Here is a 16,935-nt window from a genome sequence, read left to right as displayed (position 1 = left end):
TCCAGTTGCCTAGAGGTGGCAGGAAATATGCCCATGTTTGTTGTCACAGATTCAAAGAGAAGAAAAAAGGCTGGTTGGTAGAGAGTCATCTGTGCCATTTAGGCTGATCTTAGATAAAAGATGCTTTTGCCTCTGTCTTCAAACAGGTTGGATTTTCCCGTCAGTGCTCCTTTTTGTGCTCTGCTGAGGGAGTTAGGAACAGAAAGGAGCACGCTCACTTCTGCCACGTCAGTAGTCTTTCCTAAGGAGGAGTTGCTGTCCTAGCAACCTCTGACTGCAAAGTGGTGCTTATTTCCTCGCAGTTTCCTGATGGTCAGTGAGTGTCTCTGTCTTTCTAAGACAGGGCAGTCTTAGAAATCAGCTTATTCTTCTTCCAGGAAGAGAGTCTCGTGCCAAAGAGGGATGGGCTGCCGTGTCACATTGACTCCTGGGTGCTGACACGTGATTGGCGACTGTGCCGATCTAGAATGATTTGTGGGTGTGAAGAGACACCTCAGATCCCACAGTTCATCTTTATAGAATGTGTTTTTTGGAGCACATTAGAGAGTACTTGAAAGTAAAACTTTTAAAACCTTGTGAAATGTGGCTAAATCATTGTAAGCTCTATGAACACAAGAAGAGAGAAGTCAACGTGCTGTAAGACTTGCCAATCAGTAGGACCAATGATGAAAGTCTTCTCGGCCCTGTAGTTCTCTGGTTGTTTTTGTTTATTGGCAAGTCACGTCTAACTCTTTGGTGACCCTGTGGACTGTAGTCTGCCCCGCTTCTCTGTCCATGGGATTTCCCAGGTAAGAATCCTACAGTGGGTTGCCATGTCCTTCTCTAGGGGATCTTCCTGGCCCAGGGATCAAACTTGCATCTCCTGCATTGAAGGCAGATGCTTTATTGCCCAGCCACCAGGGAAACCAGTTCTCTGGTACACTGTGCAAAATGTCCTGGAAAACTGTTACTCTGTGCTTGTGGAGGTGATCCTAGAGAGAGAAAAAGGAGATAGACTCTGTAACTTTCTTCATATACAAAACATAGCATCGATACCAAAATGACCTAGAAATGGCAGGGAGAATCAAACTTCAGGCCACTCAACTGCGAATATCAAGGCCAAAATAAAAAATCATAATAATTGTTACCAAAATGAATTAATCAATGTATCCAAGAGTAGGGATCTGTGATGAAAGTCATATTCTAGGGTTGCACAATGAGCTTAACATTGGATATGTTAATAGATAGAAAGTAGAAAGCTGGATATTAAGAAATAGAGCGCAAGGACTTCCCTGGTGGTCCAGAATGCCAGTGCCAGGGACAAGGGTTTGATCCTTGTTCTATGAAGATCCCAAATGTGATTATCTCCATGAGTACAGAATCAAATGGTTAATTAAATTCAAACATCATACATCAAGACAAAATATTTGATAACATCAAGCATCTGTCCTTGCCATAAAATACTTGGGAAACTATATAAGATATTTTTTCTTTTAACATAGCAAAATTCCTGCGAAAAGAACAACAGTGATAACATCATCCCGCTTAAGGTGTACCTGCAAATCTTTAAGTGAGGGATAACAGACTGGTTCCAAATAGGAAAAGGAGGACATCAAGGCTGTATATTGTCACCCTACTTATTTAACTTCTATGCAGAGTACATCATGAGAAACACTGGGCTGGAGGAAGCACAAGCTGGAATCAAGATTGCCGGGAGAAATATCAATAACCTCAGATATGCAGATGACACCACCCTTATGGCAGAAAGTGAAGAGGAACTAAAGAGCCTCTTGATGAAAGTGAAAGAGGAGAGTGAAAAAGTTGGCTTAAAGCTCAACATTCAGAAAACTAAAATCATGGTGTCTGGTCCCATCACTTCATGGGAAATAGATGGGGAAACAGTGGAAACAGTGTCAGACTTTATTTTTCTGGGCTCCAAAATCACTGCAGATGGTGACTGCAGCCATAAAATTAAAAGATGCTTACTCCTTGGAAGGAAAGTTATGACCAATCTAGACAGCATATTGAAAAGCAGAGACATTACTTTGTCAACAAAGGTCTGTCTAGTCAAGGCTATGGTTTTTCCAGTGGTCATGTATGGATGTGAGAGTTGGACTGTGAAGAAAGTTGACTGCTGAAGAATTGATGCTTTTGAACTGTGGTGTTGGAGAAGACTCTTGAGAGTTCCTTGGACTGCAAGGAGATTCAACCAGTCCATCCTAAAGGAGATCAGTCCTGGGTGTTCATTGGAAGGACTGATGCTAAAGCTGAAACTCCAATACTTTGGCCACCTGATGCGAAGAGCTGACTCATTTGAAAAGACTCTGATGCTGGGAAAGGTTGAGGGCAGGAGGAGAAGGGGATGACAGGATGAGATGTTAGATGGCATCACCGACTTGATGGACATGGTTTGGGTGGACTCCAGGAGTTGGTGATGGACAGGGAGGCCTGGCGTGCTGCAGTTCATGGGGTCGCAAAGGGTCAGACATGACTGAGTGACTGAACTGACTGAATACATGGAGGCCACTGCAACCCATGAGTCAAGCAAAGAGGAGAATAAAATCACCAGCAGATGGTTTTGAAAAACTAGAGGTGAAATTTGCTGATGATGTGATTATCAACTCAGAAAATCTGAAGATAAATTATTAGACTGTGAATGATTTTTGAGGAAAAAAAATCAACAAGTAAATCAACAATAATTCCTACATCTAAGTCCTGGTTAGGAATGCTTGAAGAATGAAATTTGTGTTAAGAGTTTGACTAGCACAATTATCATGTTTCTAATTCCAGGTGTGATCAAAGTCACCAAGAGGCTGTGCATGGGCAAATTATATTCAAGATTCTTGAGAGACAGTGGGAGGTTGCATTAGATGGAGTAATCTGAGAAAAAAAGTCAAAGATGTTTATTAACAATCAAAATGGAATTTTCTTTTTGGGGTGGTCTGATGGAAGAATAGTAGTCCGATTTCAAAGGCAAGGTACAGCCAATACACTGTTTTCTTGAAGAAAAGCATGGTGGGGACATTTACTGGGACCTGTGTTAGGCTAAGTCGCTTCAGTAGTGTCAGACTCTTTGCAACCTTGTGGACTATAGCTTACCAGGCAGGCTTCTCTGTCCATGGGATTCTCCAGGCAAGAATACTGGAGTGGGTTGCCCTTTCCTCCTCCAGCGGATCTTCCCAACCCAGGGATCAAACCCATATTTCTTATGTCTCCTGCGTTGGCAGGTGGACTTTTTACCACTAACGCCACCTGGGAAGCCCTCTGAAACCACAGAGCTATCTACAAAAGCAGGCTCCAGCTCAGGACACTCTTGGCTGCAGAAGCAGACACACACGCAGGCGCACCAGCTCTGCACACGGCTGCAAGGCCACACGTGTGGGCGCATGATCCCTGCTCCGCGGGGGACCAGCCTGACTGGTTCCCATGTATCAGGAATGATCCTAAAGCTGTAGTTTTTGAGACAAGGGGATCCCGGTGCAGTGACAGTTTCCACATCAGGGGAGCCGAATGGTGAGCTCAGAAGCAGTTGCTTGCATAAATGGCTTCCTGCACCACCCATCCCCTGTCCCCCTACACCTTTCCACTGTTACTGTGTTGTCTATTGAGAACTCAAGGAAGGATGTTGTCTAATAAATGGAGTTGGACCACTGAACCATACGGAAAAATTAAATTGTGCTAGCAGTTCACACCATACACAAAAGTCAGCGCAGCGTGGGTTAGAAAACTCAGGGTAAAAGGCAAAACCCCAAAAAACCCTCAGACGATAATGTGGTTTCTTTAAAGACAACATAAGGAGAAATTTCTTAAATGGAACACAAATGATCTATGCCTGAAAGGGCTGAAATGGACATTGTGAAACTATTGGAAGGAAAATCTTTGATATATCAAAGAACTGGATCTGAGAGTGAAAATGCCAGTCATGCAGTTGGAAATATCCTTAAATCCTAAGTATGTGTCATTCCCTGGTATATAAATGTATAAAGAGTGGCCAAAGTTGAATGGAAAAAAGAGCCTACTATTTGTAGGTGGGCAAAAGATTTGAGTTGTGTCACCATGAAGAAGAAAATAGGAATGGTGAACCCAGTGCTAAGAGGAAAGGTACTCAGCTTCTTTATTGCTCAATGACAAAGAAAGCCATGGAGAGGGGTGGGAGCACTCCTCCCAGATGGCCGCCAGCCGACAGCAGTTAACAGTCACAAGGGCACTGAGCCTCAGCCATCTCCATGGACTGCAGGTGAAAAGTTCCTGCATAACCACATGGAGAAGACTAGGGCACCGTCTAGCAAGGTTCGGGGACGTTGCCTCGTGACCCTGCAGATGCCGTGAGCACGGGAGAAGTCTTTCCCAGTGGCCACCCTGCCACCTGGCCCAGCTCACGTGGACTCAGACGAGAATGCACAAACTGTGTGACTTGTTGCTGAGAAAAGCAGGGGACCTCTGCAGAGCACAGGGCTGGTGCAGAGCCTGAGAAGTCTCCAGCTCCACCATCCTCCTGCCCAGCCCCCTCCCACCTCCCCATCCAGGTCTTCTTTGTCTGGGGCTGCCTTCCTGACTGAGTTGGTGTCTCTGACCCCATGTATCCCCCTCTATCCCCAGAGCCCTCGGTGGTGTTTGCCAAGGAGCAGCCAGCACGCAGTGAAGTGCAGGCCGTGGCGGGAACCAGTGCCACACTGAGCTGCGAGGTGGCCCAGGCCCAGACGGAGGTGACATGGTACAAAGACGGCAAGAAGCTGAGTTCGAGCTCAAAAGTGCGTGTGGAGGCCACGGGCCGCGGGCGGCGGCTGGTGGTGCAGCAGGCGGGCAAGGCGGACGCCGGGGAGTACAGGTGTGAGGCCGGGGGCCAGAAGGTCTCCTTCCGCCTGGACGTCACAGGTCAGTCCTGGAGGAGGACGCTGAGCTAGGCTGTGTGCAGAGGATGAAGGGATTGGCTTTTGGTCTCAACAGATGTGTGTACTCACCTGTAGCCTTTATTTCTTCGCATCTCCATATCTCATCTTCATATCATCTTGGCCCTAAGGAAGGGTGGATGGGGAGGATGCACCTTCAGTGAAGAAGGCCCATTTTTGTCCGCCTCATTGGAGGCAGTGAGACTCAGTCACACTGTCTTACTACCTGCCCAGAACCTTCCTTGTGTTCTTGGTGTCGGGACCCTGACTCTCCCTGATGCTTGGGGGCTGAGGTAGACCTGGGAATATGTGACTTTCCTCCCATCATCTGTCTTTCCTGAGAGCTAGCACATGCCCTCATCTGGTACCTCATGCAAGTTCTTGGGTGTTTCAATTTGATGGATTCCAGGTTAGGGGAAATACTGGTCACACAATCCTACTTGGAATTCTTGCAGGAGTGAGCTTCGGATGATTGAATTTGAGGTTTCTTGGATGCCACTTCTTCCTTTCTCAGGATATAGCAGCTTTATAGCCTGTACATTGCAAGAAAAAAAAAACCATGTTTTGTTGTCAGATCCTTACAAAGTGGGGCTTCCCTGGTGGCTCAGCAGTGAAGAATCTGCCTGCACTGTAGGAGTCGCAGGAGACACGGGTTTGATCCCTGGGTTGGGAAGATCCCCCAGAGGAGGACATGGCAGCTCACTCCAGTATTCTTGCCTGGAGAATCCCATGGACAGAGGAGCCTGATGCGCTACAGTCCAAAGGGTCACAGAGAGTTAGACACCAGTGAAGCGGCTTAGCATGCACACACGCCTTACAAAGGGAGGGAAGAAAGGATGATTGATAGTCACCTGTGCTATTTAGGGTGATCTTCTTGGATCAAATATGATTTTGCGTTTGTCTTCGAACAAGTTTGTATGTTGCAGGTCAGTATTCCCCTTGGCATTGGTTGATGAATTTAGAAATGGAAAGGAAAAAATCTCTTCTGCCACATCAGTAGGTGTTGCTAATAAGCAGTTACTGTCCTAGCAGCCTCTGACTGGCAAAGCAGCCTTTATTTCCTTGCATTTTCCTCATGGTCATCGAGTGTCTGTTTCTCGTGGCTGAAATGTCAGGCAGTCTAAGGAATCAGGTTATGCTTTTTCTGGGAAGAGAGTCTTCATGCTGAATAGGGGTGGCTACCATGCCACCTTGACTCCTAGGTGCCAGCATGTGAGGGTTTGAGACCATGCCAGTGTAGCAGGATATGTGGGTGTATATATACCCCAGATCCCACCGTGCATCTCTTAGAGTGTGTTTTTTTGGGAGCACATTAGAAAGTATTTTATGGTAAAACCTTTGAAAAATTATGATATATGGCTAAATCCTAGGAGATTGTGAGATAATCAGACACATGAAGACAGAGTAAATTTAGTGTGTGACTTGTGAATCAGTAGGACCAATAATGAAAAATCTTCTCGGCCCTGTAGTTTTGTAGTGAGGTATGGAAAATATTTGAAAAATTGTTATTCCATACTTATGGAGATGGTCCTAGAGAGAGAAGAATGAGATATCCTCCATAACTCCTTCATGTCCAGAATATACCATCAATACCAAAATCGCACTAGAAAGGCAGGGAGAATGAAATTCCAGAAAATCTACTGCAAGTGTCAAGGTCAAAATCACATATTAAAGGTTAATAGAATTCAGCAGTGTATCCACAGGTAGAGATGAGTGGTGGAAGTCGTAGTTCAGGATTGCACGTCGTGTCAACGTTGACATCGTTGATAGGTAGAAAGCTTGACATGGGATTGAATGCAGAAAGATGTGATCATCTCCATGAGTACAGAATCAAATAGTTGACTGAACTTGAAGGTCATACATTGGCCCAAAATGTTTGATAAGATTGAGCATCAGTTTGTGCCATAAAATTCTTAGCCAACTATATTAAAGAGTTCTTTTTAATGTTATCACACTCCTGCAAAAACAAGAACAACCCCAACAACAGCATCCCACTTAAGGAGTACAAGGAGATCTTTGACATGAGGAACAGCACTCAGGCCAACTCTAACCTCTGAGTTGAGTAAAGAGGAGAATAAAATCACTGGAAAACTAAAGGTGGAATTTGCTGATGATGGAATGATCAACTCAGACAATCCCGGAGATAAATGGTTAGATTGCATCCGATTCTTGAGTAAGATTAGTGTGTAAAAAAAATTGATATGCAGAAATTATTTCTATGTCTAAGTCCTGGCAAGGAATGCTTGCAAAATGAAATTTGTGTGAAGAGTTAGACTGGCAAAATTGTATCATGTTTCTAATTCCAGAACTGATAAAAGTTACTCAGAGGCTGTGTGGGGGACATTATTCAAGATTCTTGAAATATAGTTAGAGTTTGCAGTATGTGGATAGAAATTTGAGGGAAAAATCAAAGATGTTTATTAACAATCAAAATCGAAACCCAATTTCTTTTTTGGGTGGTAGATGGAGGAATAACAGGCAGATCAAAGGCAAGGTACAGGCAATATGTTGTTTTCTTGAAGGAAACACAGTGGGAGCGTTTACTGGGACCTGAAGTCAGGAATTATTGTAAGGCTACAGCTTTTTCAAGATAGTGGGGTCCCAGTGCAGGATAGTTATCACGTCAGAGGAACAGAATAGTGAGCTCAGAAACAGTTCTTGCATAAAAGGATTCCTGCACCCACCATCCCCACAGATCCTCTTTATCTTCTGTTTGTTATTGTGTTGTCTGTTTGAGAAGTCGAGGAAGGATGTTCTAGTCAAAAATAGTTGCTGAACCAGTGAACCACGTGGAAAACTTAGAATGTCCTAGCAATTCACACCACACACAAAAGTCAACTCATTTTGGGTTAGAAACCTCAGGGTATAAAAGACCTCAGATGAGAAAGTGGTTTCTTTAAAAACTCAAGGTAAGGAAATATTTCTTAAATAGAACGCAAATGCTCTAAACTCACAGGGCAGAGATGGGCCTTGTGAGACTATTGGAAGGAGAGAGTTTGCTTTATCAGAGGCCTGGACCTGAGAGTGAAAATGCAGTCACACAGTTGGGAATATCCTTCAAACCTCCGTGCTTATCATTCTCTAAATGTTTGGAGAGTGGCCAGAGTTGCAGGAAAAGTCTGAGCCTACTGTTGATAAGTGGGCAAAAGATTTGACTAGTGTCACCAGGAAGAAGAAAACAGTAACGGTGAGCCCAGTCCTAAGGGGAAAGGCGCTCGGATTCTTCGTTCCTCAGACACTGATGAAGAAAGCCGCAGGGAGGTGCGAGCACTCCCCCAGATTGCCGTCAGCTGGCGATGCTAAGAGTGGACTAGGGCACTGAGCCTCAGGCATCTCCACAGACCACAGATGAAAACTTCCCTGCTGTTAAACAGTATGGAGAAGACTAGGACACCACTGAGGAAGGATGGGGACATTTGCCTCGAGATCTGGCAGTTGTCATGAGCAGGGGGCAAGTCTGTTCCATTTGTCCTGCGCCATGGACCTGCTCGCAGGGACCTGAGGGAGAATGCATAAATTGTGTCACTTGCTGAGAAAGGCAGGGGACCGCCGCAGAGCACAGGGCTGGTGCAGAGTCTTGAGAAGTCTCCAGCTCTATTGCCCCAAGCCCCTGTCCAGGTCGTCTTTGTGCAGGGCTGCCCTCCTGACTGAGATGGTGTCTCTGACCCTGTGTATCCCTCTGTCCCCAGAGCCCTCGGTGGTGTTCGCCAAGGAGCAGCCGGCACGCAGTGAAGTGCAGGCCGTGGCGGGGGCGAGTGCCACGCTGAGCTGCGAGGTGGCCCAGGCCCAGACGGAGGTGACGTGGTACAAGGACGGCAAGAAGCTGAGTTCCAGCTCAAAAGTGCATGTGGAGGCCACGGGCCGCGGGCGGCGGCTGGTGGTGCAGCAGGCGGGCAAGGCGGACGCCGGGGAGTACAGCTGCGAGGCCGGGGGCCAGAAGGTCTCCTTCCGCCTGGACGTCACAGGTCAGTCCTGGAGGAGGACGCTGAGCTAGCCTGCGTGCAGGTGATGAATAGACCCGCTTCCAGCCTTGCCAGACTATGCGTGCCCTTGCCGGTGACCTTCGTCTCTTCATGCCTTCCAGTCTTCCGTGTCCCACCTTGGTACCCATTTTGGCTGGGGGAGCATGCGTGGGGAGGGTGTCCATGGAGAGAAGAGGGGCTTTTTGGTCCATGTGTTTTCAGGCAGTGAGGCTCAGGCACACTGTCTCAGCACCTGCTCACAATCTGCCTGTTGTTCCTGGTGTGGAGACCCCACCTCTCCTGATGCTTGGGGGCCAAGGTAGGCCTGGGAATAACTGACCTTCCTCCCATCATCTCTTTCCTGAGAGCTACCATAGGCCTTCACCCAGTACCTCTTGCTGGTCTCGGTTGGCCAGAAGTGTTTGAATTTGATGGATCCCAGTTTAGGAGACATATTGACCACACAGTCCTACTTGGAATTCTCTTCGGAATGAAGTTTGGATGGTGAAATCTGAGGCTTCTGGGATGCCCTTCCTTCCTGTTCCTGCTCTGGTTGTCTGTAGGTAGCCAGAATAGGCCCATGTTATGTTTCAGGTCCTTAAGGATGATTGGTAGAGCATCACGTGTACCATTTAGGGTGATCTTAGATTGCAAAGTATGATTTTTGCCTTTGTCTTCAAACAGGTTGGATGTACAGGTTGTATTCCCCTTGGTGTGCTGCTGGTGAATTTAGGAATTGAAAGGAAAAAGTCACTTCTGCCATGTCACTAGGCTTTGCTAATGAGGAGTTGCTGTCCTACTGGCCTCTGACTGGCAAGGCAGTCTTTATTTCATTGCGTTTTCCTGATGGTGAAAGAGTCTCTGCCTTGTGCCTGGAACACAGGACATTCTAAGAAACCAGATTATTCTTCTTCTGGCAGGAAGTCTTCATGCTGAATGGAGTTGGGCTGCCATCCTACCTTGGCTTCTAGGTGCTGACACCTAACAGGTTTTGACTGTACTAATAACATGGGATGATTTGTGGATGTGTACAGATATCCCAGATCTCAGCATGCATCTTTCTGGAATGTTTTTTGTCTTTGAGAATGTTAGAGTGTATTCTAAGAAATATCATAGGAAAGTTGGGAAATGTGGCTAAATAGTTGTTGTTCAGTCATGTCTGACTCCTTGAGACCCCATGGACTGCAGTACCCCAGGCTTCCCTGTCTTGTACTATCTCCTGGAGTTTGCTCCAATTGATGGCCATTGAGTCATCCACCCATCTCATCGTCTGTTGACCCCTTCTCCTCCTGCCCTCAATCTTTCCCAGCATCAGGGTGTTTTCCAGTGAGTCAGTACTTCACGTCGGTTGCCAAAGTATTGGAGCTTCAGTTTCAGCATCAGTCCGTCCAATGAATATTCAGAGTTGAGTTCTTTTAGGATTGACTGGTTTAATCTCCTTGCTACCAAGGGACTCTTAAGAGTCTTCTCCAGCACCACAGTTCAAAAGCATCAATTGTTTGGTGCTCAGCCTTCTTTATGGTACAATTCTCACATCCATACCTGACTGCTGGAAAAACCATAGCTTTGATTGATTGAACTTTGTTGGCAAAGTGATGTCTGCTTTTAAATATGCTGATATGCTGTCTACGTTTGTCATAGCTTTTCTTCCAAGGAGCAAACATCTTTTAAAAAATTTCATGGCTGCAGTCACTGTCTGCAGTGATTTTGGAGCCCAAGAAAGTAAAGTCTGTCACTGTTTCCACTGTTTCCCCATCTATTTGCCATGAACTAATGGGACTGGATGCCATGATCTTAATTTTTTAAATGTTGAGTTTTAACCCAGCTTTTTCACTGTCCTCTTTCACCTTCATCAAGAAGCTCTTGAGTTGCTCTTCACTTTCTGCCTTTAGGGTGTAGTCATCTGCATATCTGAGGGTATTGATATTTCTCCCTGTGATCTTGATTCCAGCTGGAGCTTCCTCCAGCCCGGCATTTCACATGATGTACTCTGCATATAAGTTAAATAAGCAGGATGACAGTAAACAGCCTTGATATACTCCTTTTCCGGTTTGGACCAGTACACTCTTCCTTGTCTTGTTCTAACTGTTGCTTCTTGAGCTGCCTACAGGTTTCGCAAAAGGCGGGCAAGGTGGTCTGGTGTTCCCATCTCTTTAAGAGTTTTCCACAGTTTGTTGCAATCCACACAAAGACTTTAGCATAGTCAGTGAAGCAGTAGAACTTTTTCTGGAATTTCCTTGGATTTCCTATGATCCAACAGATGTTGGCAGTTTGATCTCTGGTTCCTCTGCCTTTTATAAATCCAGCTTGTACATTTCGAAGTTCTCAGTTCACGTACTGTTGGAGCCTAGCTTGAAGGATTTTGAGCATTACCTTGCTAGCATTTGAAATGAGTGCAAATGTGTGGTAGTTTGAACTTTCTTTGGCATTGCCCTTCTTTGGGATTGGAATGAAAACTGACCTTTTCCAGTCCTATGGCCTTGGCTGAGTTTTCCAAATTTGCTAGCATATTGAGTGCAGCACTTTCACAGCATCATCTTTTGGGATTTGAAATAGCTCAGCTGGAATTCCATCACCTCTACTAGCTTTATTAGTAGTAATGCTTCTTAAGGCCCACTTGACTTCACACTCCAAGATATCTGGCTCTAGGTGAGTGATCACACTATTGAGTTGTCCAGGTCATTAAGACTTTTTTTTTGTACAGTTCTTCTGTGTATTCCTGCCACTTCTTAATATCTTCTGCTTCTGTTAGGTCCATTCCATTTCTGTCCTTTATTGTGCCCATTTTTGCATGAAATGTTCCCTTGATGTCTCTAATTTTCTTGAAGAGATATTTAGTCTTCCCCATTCTATTGTTTTTCTCTTTTTCTTCGCATTGTTCACTTAGGAATGCTTTCTTACCTTTCTTTGCTCTTCTCTGGAACTCTGGATTCCAATGGGTATATCCTTTCCTTTTCTCCCTTACATTTTGCTTCTAAACTACATGAAAAAAAGAATATAGACGTTAAAGACTGTGTAACTTGTCATCAGTAGGAGCAATAATGAAAAGTCTTCTCAGCACCTGTACTTCTCTGGTACACTGTGCAAAATGTACAGTTCTGGAAACAGATGCTGCACGCTCATGGAGACAGTCCTAGAGAGAGAAGAATGAGATACATTCTATAACTCTCTTCACATACAGAACATAACATCAGTACCAGAATCGCACTAGAAATACAGGGAGAATGAAATTCCAGACCAATCTTCTCCGAGTATCAAGGCCAAAATCATAAATTAAATGTTAGCAAAATGAGTTCACCAGTGTATCTGTTGTTAGAGATTAGTGATGAAAGTCAGAGTCCAGAATTGCACATTGTTTTTAAGGTTAGCATGTTAATAGGTAGAAAGCTTAACAGTAAGTGATTGCACATATATAAGCAAGAGAGTGAAGAAGTGTAATCCCCCCATTTGCCCAAAACTAACTGAATAAACTGGAGAAGGCAATAGCACCCCACTCCAGTACTCTTGCCTGGAAAATCCCATGGATGGAGGAGCCTAGTAGGCTGCAGTCCATGGGGTCGCTAAGAGTCGGACACGACTGAGCGACTTCACTTTCGCTTTTCACTTTCATGCATTGGAGAAGGAAATGGCAACCCACTCCAGTGTTCTTGCCTGGAGAATCCCAGGGACGGCAGAGCCTGGTGGGCTGCCGTCTGTGGGGTCGCACAGAGTCGGACACGACTGAAGTGACTTAGCAGCAGTAGCAGCAGCAACTAACTAAACACTTATAACAACCCTAATGAGAACCAGACCAACCTCAGTGAACCTTCTGGTTGGACTGAATAAGTGAAAGGCCCCAGTGTGGAATGAAGTGATTCGGGAGCCTCTAACAGGCCAAACTACCCCTTATGACATCTTGAAATTTGTGTTTGTTGTGCCTAGAACTGTAATTCTGAAGACATTATGTGTTGTGCAAGAAGGATCCTAACGTGGGCTGCATTGGGCATGCCCAGACTTACCCACCACCTTTCTACTGCTCTATAACTGCTGTCAGATTATTGGGTAGTGATGGCTTGTTGAACATGTTCAAGCTCTGGCTATATGCCTTTCATAGGCTTTTACAACCCCATGTCCTGCTGGATTTCTTTCTACCTACCTGAATATTTTTTCTTGGCATCATTTGCTGGCTTAAGGCCCTCCTTCATTCTCATTCCACACCCTGTCCTTAGTAGATCAGGAACCTAGGAGTTTTAACTTCTACCCACATCCAACTAAGTGCTAACTTCTGGCAGTTCTACCTTAGCTTTAAACATCTTTTTATTTTGCTATCTACCTGAAGTGTCCTATACCAGGGCCCCACCATCTTCCCTGGGAGGCATAACAACATACTATCTGGATTCCTTATTCTGCTTTGTACCCAGCATCCTTCCAAACACCCCGTACATCAGACAGCATGAACATCTGAAAGTACAACATGGATAATGTCAAACACCCCATTTCTCTGGCTGGTCCCACTCTAACAGATGACAATCTTTTCAGTTATCCTTACAGTAGTTAGGACTGCCAGTGTCTGCCACATTCCACCCTTGCTAATCTCACCACCCTTATCTTCTCCCACTTGCCCTCTTTTTCTCCAACTTCAGTCACTGTGGCTTTTTTTCAGTTGCCCCCCAGAAGCCAGCTCTCCTCTTCCCTTGCACAGACTGTGTTCTCTGCCAGCAGTGGTCTCCCCCACCACCCTCTTTTCTCTTCAACTGGTGCTTCATAACATAGCTCGCATCTCATCTCCTCATGAAAAACTTTTTGACCCTCAGGCTAAGGTGGGCCCCTTGTAATATGCCTCTTTCCCAGGAGACTTGTCACAAATTATAATTGAATATTAATTGAATTAACCCTTGAAGAGCTGTCTGTCCCTCTTAAATGTCCAGCTGAACATCTCCCATTCCCTTCCTTTGTATTCCCAGCATCTAATAGTACCTTGTACGAAACAGAGCCTTAATATCTATTTGTCGAATGTTTTAATACAAGACATGATTCATTAACAATTAATAAAGGAGGTGTGAATGGCTATTACAGTGGTCAAGATTCCTGGACAAAGAGAGCTCTAGGAACAGAAGTATTCAAAGAGAGATAATGGACCTAGAGTTTCGGGGGCTCAGGACTCAAATGTGTGTTGGTAAAGGTATGTACCCAAGCTTGGTAGACTGGTAGGAAGCAGGTCTCCCAATCCTCTCCCACCCCTACCTGCTGAGTCAAAGTAGAGGGAACAACATAACGTGAGTGAGAACAGGGGCTCAACTCCTCCCTGCTAGCCAGCAGCATGGGAGGAGGTCCATCATGGACAGGAAGACCACGTTGGGAACAAGACAAAGCACTGAAGCGCCCAATACACTTGAAAGAAGGAATTGAAAATACTTGAAAGAGAAAGCTAGACGTGGCTGGGGATAGACTTAATTTTATTTTTCTTCTGTTAGAATCAGTCTTTGTCAAAAGTAAAATGTTTTTCATGAAGAGGACAAGGAGAAGCAGAACTACTCTGCAATACTCTTTTTCTAATAAGTTCAAAGTAAGCTAGAAACTTACTTATGAAGTCTAATTAGAAGATCAGTTGGAGTTTATCTCAAGCTCATTTTTAGAATACTGTTTTACCTTCAGTGCTTTTGTTTTATTTATATTAACAATTTTAGTCTATATTAACTAGGCCAGCAACTCGATTGCTAAAACCCTTGGTTTATCAGTATGGTGCACGAGCCCCAGATGAACAATTATAACAAATTCCTTTTTATTGGCACTGTTTTTTTTTTGGTAGTTTTATATTTTAATTAGTTAATTTTAATTGGAGGATACTTACTTTACAGTGTTGTGGTTTTGCCATGCACTGACATGAATCAGCCACGGGTGCACATGTGTCCACCATCCTGAGCCCCCTCCCCCCTCCCTCCCCACCCCATCCCTCTGGGTTGTCCCAGAGCATCAGCTTTGGGTGCCCTGCTTCAGGCATCAAACTTGCACTGGTCATCTATTTTATATATAGTAATATACGTGTTTCAGTGCTGTTCTCTCAAATCACCCCACGCTCACCTTCTCCCACAGAGTCCCAAAGTCTGTTCTTTACATCTGTGTCTCTTTTGCTGCCTTGCATATAGGGTCATCGTTACCATCTTTATAAATTCTATATATATGCCTTAATATACTGTAATGGTATTTCTCTTTCTGATTTACTTCATTCTGTATAATGGGCTCCAGTTTCGTCCACCTCATTAGAATTGACTGAAATGCATTCCTTTTTATAGCTGAGTAATATTCCATTGTGTATATGGATCACAGCTTCCTTACAGCTTCCATCCATCTGCCAGTGGACATCTAGGTTGCTTCCATGTCCTGGCTGTTGTAAACAGTGCAGATAAATGTACTTTTATTACTTATTGGAATACTAAAAAAGACAAACTGCAAAAAGATGTCATCATTTCCAAGAGTACAGTATCAAATGGTTGAGTAAATTTGAATATCATACATTAAGACAAAAAGTTTGATAACATCAGTTCCTGCCATAAAGTTCTTGGCAAACAGTATAAAAGTGTTCTTTTTAAAAAATATTATAAAATGTCTGCAATAGCGTCAACAACAGCAACATCCCACCTAAGGTGAACCTGGAAATCTTGACCTGAGGGACAGCACACTTAGGCCACCCTGAGCACTGAGTCAGGTAGAGAGGAGAATAAAATCACCGGCAAACAATTTTAGAAAAACAAAAAACAAACCTCGAGGTAGAATTTACTAATGATAGGATGATCAACTCAGACAATCTCAAAGATAAATTATTAGAATGTGTAGATTCTTGAGTAGGATTAGTGTGTAAAAAAAATTATACAGAAAGCATTTCTTTGCCTATGTCTTGGCAAAGAATACTTGGAAAATGAAATTTTATGTTAGAGTTCAGTTCAGTTCAGTCACTCAGTCATGTCCAACTCTTTGTGACCCATGGCAGCACGCCAGGCCTCCCTGTCCATCATCAACTCCCGGAGTTCACTCAAAGTCATGTCCATCGAGTCGGTGATGCCATCCAACCATCTCATCCTCTGTCGTCCCCTTCTCCTCTTGCCCCTAGTCCCTCCCAACATCAGAGTCTTTTCCAATGAGTCAACTCTTTGCATGAGGTGGCCAAAGTACTGGAGTTTCAGCTTTAGCATCATTCCTTTCAAAGAACACCCAGGACTGATCTCCTTTAGAATGGACTGGTTGGATCTCCTTGCAGTCCAAGGGACTCTCGAGAGTCTTCTCCAACACCACAGTTCAAAAGCATCAATTCTTCGGTGCTCAGCTTTCTTCACAGTCCAACTCTCACATCCATACATGACTACTGGAAAAACCATAGCCTTGATAAGACAGACCTTTGTTGGCAAAGTAATGTCTCTGCTTTTGAATATGCTATCTACGTTGGTCATAACTTTCCTTCCAAGGAGTAAGTGTCTTTTAATTTCATGGCTGCAATCACCATCTACAGTGATTTTGGAGCTCCCCCCAAAAAAGTCTGACATTGTTTCCACTGTTTCCCCATCTATTTGCCATGAAGTGATGGGACCAGATGCCATAATCTTCGTTTTCTGAATGTTGAGCTTTAAGCCAAGTTTTTCACTCTCGTCTTTCACTTTCATCAAGAGGCTTTTAGTTCCTCTTCACTTTCTGCCATAGGGTGGTGTCATCTGCATATCTGAGGTTATTGGTATTTCTCCTGGCAATCTTGATTCTAGCTTGTTCTTCTTCCAGCCCAGCGTTTCTCATGATGTACTCTGCATATAAGTTAAATAAGCAGGGTGACAATATACAGCCTTGACGTACTCCTTTTCCTATTTGGAACCAGTCTGTTGTTCCAGGTCCAATTCTAACTATTGCTTCCTGACCTGCATACAGATTTCTCAAGAGGCAGGTCAGGTGGTCTGGTATTCCCATCTTTTAAAGAATGTTCCACAGTTTGTTGTGATCCACACAGTCAAAAGGCTTTGGCATAGTCAATAAAGCAGTAGATGTTTTTCTGGAACTCTCTTGGTTTTTTGATGATCTAGTGGATGTTGAGAATTTGATCTCTGGTTCCTCTCTCTTTTCTAAATCCCGCTTGAACATCTGGA

The 16,935-nt window shown here is 44.4% G+C and overlaps 1 protein-coding gene across 40 annotated transcripts in view; it reads left to right on the top strand.

Moving 5' to 3' along the window:
• The window catches only part of OBSCN (obscurin, cytoskeletal calmodulin and titin-interacting RhoGEF), a 237,313-nt gene that overhangs the window by 87,540 nt on the left and 132,838 nt on the right, over nt 1-16,935 (top strand). For 39 of the 40 annotated variants that reach the window (XM_061421359.1, XM_061421345.1, XM_061421347.1 and 36 more), the window contains 2 exons: nt 4,579-4,854; nt 8,558-8,833. In XM_061421359.1, coding sequence (XP_061277343.1) covers nt 4,579-4,854; nt 8,558-8,833 — 552 coding nt within the window. The remainder of the gene's footprint in view (nt 1-4,578; nt 4,855-8,557; nt 8,834-16,935) is intronic. The other variant, XM_061421348.1, reaches the window with a different exon arrangement.

This window comes from Bos javanicus, chromosome 7 (genome assembly GCF_032452875.1).
Source record: "Bos javanicus breed banteng chromosome 7, ARS-OSU_banteng_1.0, whole genome shotgun sequence".
In the NCBI taxonomy this organism is placed as follows: domain Eukaryota; kingdom Metazoa; phylum Chordata; class Mammalia; order Artiodactyla; family Bovidae; genus Bos; species Bos javanicus.
The sequence above is the reverse complement of the archived record's forward strand: the minus strand, read 5'-3'. Positions and strand labels throughout refer to the sequence as shown.